Source organism: Crocodylus porosus, unplaced genomic scaffold (genome assembly GCF_001723895.1).
Source record: "Crocodylus porosus isolate Cpor-Errol unplaced genomic scaffold, CroPor_comp1, whole genome shotgun sequence".
Lineage (NCBI taxonomy): Eukaryota > Metazoa > Chordata > Crocodylia > Crocodylidae > Crocodylus > Crocodylus porosus.
This window is the reverse complement of record NW_017728931.1, coordinates 71,289,634-71,299,817: the sequence shown is the minus strand read 5'-3', so window position 1 is coordinate 71,299,817 and position 10,184 is coordinate 71,289,634. Positions and strand designations below refer to the sequence as shown.

General features: G+C 41.3%; 1 protein-coding gene across 8 annotated transcripts in view; it reads right to left on the bottom strand.

Moving 5' to 3' along the window:
- PPFIA2 (PTPRF interacting protein alpha 2) overlaps positions 1–10,184 on the bottom strand; it is a 581,389-nt gene that overhangs the window by 240,398 nt on the left and 330,807 nt on the right. For all 8 annotated transcript variants that reach the window (XM_019543139.1, XM_019543142.1, XM_019543143.1 and 5 more), the window contains one exon: positions 7,106–7,207. In XM_019543139.1, the coding sequence (XP_019398684.1) occupies positions 7,106–7,207 (102 nt within the window). The remainder of the gene's footprint in view (positions 1–7,105; positions 7,208–10,184) is intronic.

The window sequence follows — 10,184 nt, the reverse complement described above, 5'->3', positions numbered from 1 at the left end:
CCACATAGAGGGGGAGGATCACCTCCTTGGACCTGCTTAAGAGTTGTAAGTTTGTAGAATAAAGAATAAAATTAGCAGTCACATGGAAAAATATGATAGAAGAGTTAGCAGTTTTTGTAAATGGAAATCCTGCCTCAGGATAGTCACTTTTCAGGATGGAGGGTGGTCAAAAGTGGGGTCTCACAGGGATCTGATCTGGGTCCAGTTTTGTTCAAAATTTTTATGACTGACCTGGAAATGGGAATGCACAGTGAAATCTCCAAGTTTGCAGATGACACTAAATTATTCCAGGTAGTCATATCTCAGACTGACAGAGGAGCAGCAGAAATATCTGAGAGGAGCTTCAGAAAGCTATGTGAGTTGTACAAAATGGCAAATGAACTTCAGTATCAGTAAGTGCAAGGTAAATCATGAGGAAAAATAACTTCAACTATTTGTATGCACTGCTGGGCTCTGAACTAGCTTTTAAGACTCAGAAAAGAGACCTTGGGGTCACTGTAGATATTTCTCAAAAACCATCAGCTCAATGTGCAGCAGCAGCCAAAAAAGCCAATAAAATACATGGCATCATTAGGAAGGGAATTGAAAACAAAATGGGGAAATCATCCTGCTATTATACGAATCCATGGTGAGCCCACATTTCCAACAGTGCATGCAGTTTCAGTCTCTGCATCTCAGAAAAAAAGGTGTAGTAGAATTTAAAAAGGTACAGAGAAGTACAGCCAAAATGATCACGGGTATAGAGCACTTGCCAAATCAGGAAAGTTGAAAAAGATTAGGGTTCTTCGGTGTGTTTAAGAAAGCAGCTGACAGGAGATATGATAGAGGTCTACAAAATCATGAGAGGCATGGACAAAGCAAAGAGGGAACTGTTACTCAACAAGACCCAGAATAGTAGATCTAGGGGACATCCACTGAAATCTCTAGGAGACAGGTTTAAAACTAACAAGAGAAAGTACCTTTCTATACAGTACATTGTTAACTTGTGGAACCCACTACCACAGGAGACAACTTAACTAGAGAAAATTAATGGATGATAGCTCTGTTAATAGTTATTACACAGAATAGTTGGAGGCGCTTCCTCTGCCATCTGGAAACCAATGATGATGGATGACAGGCTAATGGGCAGGGAATAGATCACTTCAGATATACCCCATTTAATGATCTCCCTCTAATGCATTCACTACTGCCACTGTCAAAAACCAAATACTGGGCTAGATGGATCATTGGTCTGACCCAGTATGGCACTTCTTATGTTCTTATATAATTTAGACTGTTTCTGAACAGTTTCAGTTATTCATGTGATACAGAACAGAATTTACCAACCCTTAAGTAAAAGCCCTTTGCCAATCTCTAAATTGTTTAGTTATCTGTAATACATAAGGCAAGACCCATTGCTTATCTGTGATTTGCCTACAGCAGTGATTCTCAGCCCTAGTGCTGGTAACCTGAGGTACTGCATACACCCAGAAAGACTGAGATAATATACAGATCAGCTATGCAGCCATCCCAGGAAGACAGCTTAATCTACAGTTTATACAATTAGCATAAAAAGAAATGCAACAACTCTGGTAGGTTTGGGCATAGGATTTGAAATGTATATTAACTTATATGAATGCTTAAATATTCACAGAGATATCAAGTAAATGAGGATGTTCACCTAAGAGATGGGAAACCTAGGTCCAGTTCCTGTCTTAGTGAATGACTACCGAGTAATACAAGTGGAACAGTGTCAACCGAAGAGACTAAGATAACCCCAAAATTTAGATTAGTAGATAAGAAGGCAGGGCAGGGTGGCACTTTAAAGACCAACTCATTCAGAAAGGTAGATAAAGTAACTGAATCTGTCTCCCCCACATGGTAGCCAACAGCCTTAACTCCTGGGCTATTGAGTAAAAGGGAGACAATGACGTGGACATTTGTCTTCCTCCTCTGGGAATCTACTCCTTCATTTTTATTTATTTTGCTATTCTTACAAGTGCCCAACATTTTGTTGTGGTTCAAATGGAGCATTTCACATGAAACAATGATTTTTTGGGGGTCAAGCTAGAAAGATCTATTATCCCCACAGCTTTAAATAAGTACCTTCATTTTCTCAGATAGTCTATCAGCACCAGTAACGGGCAGGATCTTGAAAAGGCAGTCTTTCTTTTAAAACTATTACCTCCCACTTCTGTTTTCTCTTTTTCTCCTGTGAACTATTATACCAATGGACTGTAGGCTCAGACAAATAGTTTTCAGTATCAATTTCTCTTTTAAACCAGTCTTACCCATTACTTCAAAATATTATTTAGAAATTTTGGAAACAATAAGAAAAAAATTACACAGCTCCTATACTAAATTCATTAGTGGAGGCTCAACTTCAGCAGTTTTTCCTCTATCCCCAGTTTCCATGCACATACACTTCATTCTGGTACCAAACTACCATTATTTGGGAAAAGCAGAGATATTTACATTGAAATGCACTTAACTGGTCTCAGGTCACAAAAGAAAGTAGTCTCATCTTAACATAATGTATGTATAAGATCTCTTTTAGTTCTGGCCTCCTCTGATACCTTAGATTATCAAAATCAATATACCACACTGTTGCCTGCTCCAGCTCTAGAAGAGATTATAAATGCCTTTCCATAATTTGTAGTTTTGTTCATTCAGAAGTAAAATTATACCCAAAGAAACACCTACAGAAGTTTTTATAAAACTGTTTTTTATACATTTTCAAAGTCACATGTAATGATTTTACTGAGAAAAACTATTTTATTTACGTCTTCCCATCAGTGCTGGGAGGCCAATCAATACAGGCGTACAGGTGGCCCAGCATTGTTCTTTTTTGCCTCATATATGTTATCAGACTAAGTTGCCCTCTAAGTTCTGAACTGAAAATATTTCTACTGTAAATTTACAATGATATGAGAAACAGAAATGCTTGGACTGGGCAGATAACATAGTTGCAGGGAAGAAATCTATTGCAGTGCTGAATTTAAATACCATGAGAATGAAGGGTAAGTTGTGATAGGCTCAGTTTAAGGCAGGATAGCTGAGTCTCTAAATTTTTGCCTTACATCTAAAGGTCTTAGAGAATAAACATTGCAACAAATGGACTAGACCTAGGTTTTGTTCTTTTGTTTTTTTTTTTTTTATTCTGGTAATTTGCTTGCCCTATGGTCAAATACTTTTCTTCTTGGATGTGCCAAAGGTACAACGAACATGACTGGAGCATTCCATGGAAACTCATTTGTGGGGAGGGAGTGGGAAGAGAGAGGAAAGAGGAATACGGTCTAAGTGGGAGATATTGCTCTGATTGTGTGTATGACTGGGAACAGCTATGAGAAAGTGCACTCAGCCTGAAACATGGCAGGAATTTGAAGTTACACAAAAGGTAAGAGGCAAGGATTTCTTAGGGTGATACCTTTTATTGGACCAACTATGTAGTTGAGATAGTCAGACAAGTTTTTGATGCAAGCCATTCTTCATCAGGTCTCTCACAGAGCGTCTTGCATTTGGTAGCGTGCCCAGCCTTATCGCAACTACATCGGTGCTCCAATAAAAGACATCACCCTAAGAAATCCTTGCCTCTTGCATTATTTCTGGCCCATCATGATGACAATGTCAGTCTTTCACTACCCTAAAGGGTAAGATCAGACTTACAAAGGGGTGCATTTCAGGTCTTCTGCTGCTTTCAATGATCTGTAATTCTTGAATTCTTTGACTGTAAAGTTTCTTCATTTAAGACATTCTTTGAGTTAGAAACAGCAATTACGGGATTCCTCAGGCTAATGACTACCTGCCTAACATACCCCTTCTAGTCCTACATTCCTATATTTACAAAGCCGGTTCCTTTGCTTTCCTGCCACATTTTCTCCAAAGAAATTAAACAAATTCAGAGAGGCCATGTGGCGGCAAGGCACCACCACAGGCTTCCGAAGGGGAGAGGGTAATCCCCAAGGGCCCCAAACCCTGGAAACAGACCCCTGGCAGGAGTGACTTACCCCCTGCCAGGCAGCCAGAGCAGGAGCCGGGACCATGGCTGCAGCTGCGTGAGCCGGCATTATGCTGACTGTTTAATCAGTTGTTTCCCATGTGGGGAACAGCTGGACCAATCATACCGGCCGCCACGGGAAAGTTTAAAAGCTCCGCCAGAACCAGGGCGGGGACTGAGCTGGGGAGAGACAGCGGTGGTGGGCAGCATGCTAGACATGCTGAGGCTCCAGCGTGGAAGAGGAGTGGCACAGCCTGCGCGGCTCCCACAGGCCATGCAGGGGAAACTGCTGAGCCCCCTGCAGGAGGCAGAGCAGGAAAAGCCCTTCAGCTCCCCACTGAAAGCAAGCTAAGGGAAGGCAGAGGAGGCGGCATTTGAGTCCCATGGAGGAGGCTGGGGTCAAGGAGACAGCTCCACAGCCCTCTCCTCAGGGGAGTATTTCTTCTGAGAAAAAAAAAAACCCAAAAAAGAAAAGGGAAAATCAAAGAGCCCAGAGAAGGTAGGCCGTGCTTTGAGGCCAGAGGAAGGAGAGCCATCTGCATTCACAGCAACATGGGATCCCACCCAAAGCAAGCTGTGGGCAACCCCGCAGGGCCGAAATCCCCATTCTATGAACAGCCATCCATTTGGCGAGTGCACGGGGTGTAGGGGAGGTGGAGCCGTGTGGAACATAGCACCAAATAATTGTGAGTGCTGCCGTTTGTTGGAAGGCCCTCCCAGGAAGATCTCAGCTGAACTCCCCTCTCTTGACAGTTTCACATCAGAGTCATGGCAGGTGAGCTGAGGGGCAGGGCTATGCACCTGACAGGCCGTGCAACACGTAAGGCCCCAGAGATCACAGGCCAGAACCTGATGCTCTGGAAAAGCATGTGTAAGTGGAGAGACAGAAGGAAGGCAGGAGGGATTGGGAGTCTCAAGTACTGATACTGGAGTCTAGGTTGCTGGATGATGGTGCCTTACATCCCAAACAAATATGCCAAATAAGAATGTTGAGCATTCCCTGTTTTTAGGCTCTCTCATTCTTGCTTGCACCACTCAGCTTGGCAGTGTGGGGGAGGCAGGGTTGCATTTAAAGCCTGGGGGCCAGACACAAGGGTGAGAACAGACTCTTTGGCCCTGTTTCCCAGCCCCATAGGTTTTGAGGTGCCTGCCTGCAGCACCCAGCTGAACAGTGGAGGTAGCATGGGGAAGACAGCAGGAACCAGGAACTGGTCTTGGGGACAGCCTTTCTGAGTCCAATTCCCAGTCTCCATTTTTTTGAAGCCCCAGCCCCACCACTCAGCTGGGTGGCAGGGGCAAAAAGTGGCTGTAACATGTCACTTGGGGAGGCTACTTCCTCTGATCTCGCATGTTAAGAGCCAGCACACACAGCTCCTGGGAGAGGCACAGAGGAACAGCACTGCAGGGCAACCCCTAACCCTACCCAGTTTGGGGAAGAGGCAAGAGGCAGAGGTTGCTGGTCTCCTCTTCTGTACCAGACTGGGAAAAACGAGTACACATAAGCATTCATCTTGAAAGGGAAATTCACTCAAAAGGGAGATATTTAGCTTGATCTTCTCCTAGAAGGGGCCTATTTCCCCTAGCAGAAATTCAATGAATACTTCTACACTTGTTATTTCTACCTGGAAAGCATTGATTCTCTGGTCAGAAATGAAATGCCCATAAATAACCAGTAAATGACATGTCAGGACCATGTATGATGCCAGCAATGCCTTGAAGGTCACCAGTATTTTAAGCTTACTCTCCTTACCATTGTTTTTACTTCTCATCTCTACTTCCATACAGCAGCATAAAACCCTTCCCCTCCAACACTTCTGAATGGCATTTCATCCTGCTTTCCATGAGAACCTGGATGTGTAGCTCATTTTCTTTTCAAAAACATTTTGAACCACTTACCTTTTTTCTTATGTACTTGGGGTTACTGTTCCTTAAAATGATGACAAACAAATTAAATAAAATAAAATAACCATTTTATTTATTTTCATTCCCCACATTTCTGTTAAAAACTAGATCCAAACATGTACAATATGGCTGTAGGTTGTCTGCATGTCCCCTTGAGCAGTCCAGCTTATGACAAAACTAATAAGTTATAGAAAGCCTTTTGGATACTCAGTCTCCATATCGATTTAGGTCATGAACATTATGTTGGAGCCCTTACTGACAGCAAAACTCCTTTTTGAACATCATTTTCACTTTTGCTTGCCCAAAAGGATAGGGGGTGCCATATATAAACTGGAGTGAATATGGAACAATTGAGTCAATTCTGAGCCCAACCAGAACCACAGTCTGATTCCTAATTGTGCAAAATGCTGGTAGAATCTGGAGGCCTTTAGAAAAGCTGTTTGTTTACCTCAGGAACCTCTCACTTGTATGACCCCAGATTTTGAACTCTGGTGCCCTATGCTCCAAGGTATGCAGAATATCATGGCAATCCAAAGCAGGACATGGATTTCAGAATACCTTGAAGAGCTGACCATTAAAGAAAAAGGGATTTTCAATATTAATTGCAGCAGAGGTGTTTCTCTATTCTAAGGATGCTATGTGCATAACATGTAGAGTGCCATTTATAAATTGTAACCTGATTGTCTAACCTAACCCTGTAGTAGAGTCATTTTGACTTAAAACCTTGATATTTATTTATTTTTTTTAGAGGATGATAAAAAGAGATTACAATACAAACTGATGCGTGCTAGTGGTCAGATTTTGCCCTTAGGTAAGCCACAGGCAGAACATGTCTCTCAGGTTTTACAGAGCTGCAATTTAAGGATAAAATCCTGGCCAAGTGAAGTTAGTGACAAAACTCCCATTAACTTAATAGTCCATGATATCAATCTAACTACATTTAACACATTATGGATGGAATTACAGCAGTTTATGCAATTTACAGAAAATCATCCTCTCTCCTCCATATACCTGTATATAGAAATCTTTTGTAGTAAACTTTATTTACATGATACATCAACATTTTCACAAGCTTAATATACTTATTACTAGGCAGGGACATTATGTAGATTTCGGTTTTGAATGAAAATGAATTTTAGATGTACACAAACTTATTCCTTCTACTCTGTATGAAATTACTACTAAAACTGTGCTACAAAAACAGATAAGGTCAGACTTTATACTTACTCTTGTGTTGTTTCTTTCAGCTTTCAGTTCTGAAATCTCCTCTTCTTTTTCAAGCAACTGCTCCCTACACACATTTAACTCTTTTGTCAGTGCAGCAAATTCCTACAAAATGGAAACAAATATAAAGTTTACTGAAATTGTATTACCAAAAACGATACGTATTGTAGAATTTAAGGATTCAATGATCAAATCAGTCCACAAGGACAGCAATATAAGTTACACTAGCAGGATGATAATCCATATGTGATGCATTATTTGTAAATAGAGAATTACAGGCCTATAATCATTTTTGGAGTTTAGACAGCTTAAATCAGCAGAGGCTATGACCCAGTGTCTAAAAAAATATTTCTGAAGACATCAAATTATCTTGCTTAAAGAATAACAGACACATTCATATCATCATCATAAATAATAATTTGTTTTTGTAGCTCTTTTCATTCTCTGAGGGAAGTCAAACATACAGACCAGATTCAGCCAGTGAAACTGGGCCATCTGGTCCACAGCTGAGGTTCTGGACCACCAGTAGTACTGCAGGAAGACACTTGGCAACACGGCTTGTTCCCATGGTGGCATGCAAGTGCCCTGGTGAGAATCAACGTGATGGATCCCCAGCATCACGATAAAAGGAGCCCAGGACCCTGGCTCGCTTCTAGGGCAGCAGACAAGAATCCAGGTGAGAATCCCAGCAGCACTGTGGAAAGAAGCCTGATGCTTTGCTTTGCTCGTGCAGCAGCAGCCAAGTGCTCGGGGTGTCTGGCCTGTTCCTGCTGGGTCCCAAACTGGAAGGAGGGAGGGGTTTGTGGGTCTGGTCCCACATCATTCATGAGACCTGCAGACAAATCCTGCAGGGCCAGATGAATGTCAGATGAGTCTAACAGCCCTGAATTACCTCAAATGGTTCTGACAACATTAGCAATTTAAAACCCTGAATCAGGAAATGATCTATATTTGAGACAGGCTAGAACCACACACTTGCTTACCCTATGTAAGCATATACTAATTGCTTACATCTCACCATATATATCTTGCCTTGAATAAGGTTGCTTGTATATAAAATATATGTATTTCACCCTATATACTTAATAATAATAAGGCATACTACATAGTATGCAGCAGTACTTCTGTATGTCTAGTAGAATAATACTTTACCAAAAAGAGACTGCAAGTCTCCTCCATGTAATATGAGGTGTTGAAATTATTTGGTCTTAATCAGGAGTTTAAAATTAAGGATGTGCTTAATGTTATCATAAAGGTGGATGAACTTAAATATATGCAAAAGTGTTCTCCAGAATCAGCATCGGCTTTACATTACCTGTTAGCAGACAGAAAAGATATCTTGCAGTCATTGGGGACAGACAGTTCTCTAAGAAACATTAGCTCAGTGCTCAGGAGCCATCAAAAAGGCAGACAAAATGTTAGAGATTATTAAGAATGGAATTGTAAACAACGCTGAAAGTATCATTATGCCCCTTTATAAATCCTCGGTGCATTCACACCGTGAACAGAACATTATGCCCAGTTCTGATCCTCACACCTCAGACAAGATATAGGAGAACTAGAGAAAGTATAGAGAAAGGCAACAAGGATGATTAGTGGTATGGAGGAGTTTCCATAGGAAGAAAGACTAAAGAGGTTAAGCCTCTTTTCAGTTTAGAAAAGAGACACTCGACTGGGGATATGGCAGGGATTTACAAAATACTAAATGGCAGAGAGATAGTAAATAGGGATTTATTATTTACTCTTTCACACAATACAATAACTAGGGGTTACAAAATGAAACTCTCTCTTTCATATGGTGTTATATATCAACTTCCAAATCTGTGAGCCACGGTCTGAGCATTTGCAAAGATTGCAGCTTTTAATTAAGCACCGTGCTGTTTGGTGGACACCACATTCATACAGGGGGCTGTCCAAGATGGACTTTTGACAAATTGAAACTAGTAGGTAGTAAGTTTAAAATTAACAATAGGAAGTTATTTTTGCATAGTGTGTAATTAAAGTGTGGAACTCACTGCGGTAAGATGTTGCAGAAGCAGCAGTTTGGCCAGATTCAAAAGGGATTGGACAAATTTTTGGTGGCAAGGTCTATTAAGCATGAGAGTTAGGGTTATAGCCTCTGAATCAGAACTTCCCTACACCTTAAATGCTGGCGGCTGCAAGTGAGAGAAGAACAGTGGAAAAAACCCTGGTCATACTCAGTTCATTTTTCCTTTAAGGATCCACTGTCTGTCACTGTGCAACACAGGATACTAGGCAAGATGGACCTATGGTCTGATCCAGTAAATGGAAGTTATTATGTCCATAAAGACAGGTGAACCATTAAAGGCAGGCATGCCACAGGATAAGCCTCATACACTCCCTGACTGCTACTCCAGTGTCATTCCCTTGCTCTGCATCCCTTTGCTCCCTGATCTGTTGTTTGGCTTTCTGTTCCTTCCCTGTGTATACCCTGCATCCTCCCCCAGCTTCCACATGCTACACACAGAGGCTGCCTGTTCCACTTGGTAGGTCTTAATAGATCTAAACAATGAAATTTTTGTCACAGGTATTTTTCACAGAAATACTTGCCTAATGGTGAACTACCTGGTTAGAGTACTAATAGATATTTAAAATTCCAACAATTTAAAAGTTAAACCAACCATATCTTTTTGCATATACTAGCTCTTATTACAACCTTGTCTGAATATAAAAAGATGAGGGCTGTTCTTGACCAATAAACACAGTCAGTTTCAAATACAAAGCATCTCTACAGAAAACATCCTACTAGTAGGTTTCTCTCTGTAGAACACAGGGATGCAACTCATGTGCTTTTGCTTACAGAAACCATATGAATATGGCATGGCTGAAAAGCAGAATCCAAACTATTAAGGAATTATGGATCAAAATCTACATCCATGCTAGGGACAGACATTCAAAAAACCTGAGCCTAAATTGATTCAATCTTTACAGGTGAATCTAACCTGGCTAGGTTGAACTGGTTTGCAGACATTCCCTCTGGACTGAGAAACTGCAGGCATGTGCCTGTAGTGGCTCAGGCTAGAAGCCCGGGTTCACTAGAGCAACCATCCCTTCCCTTCCA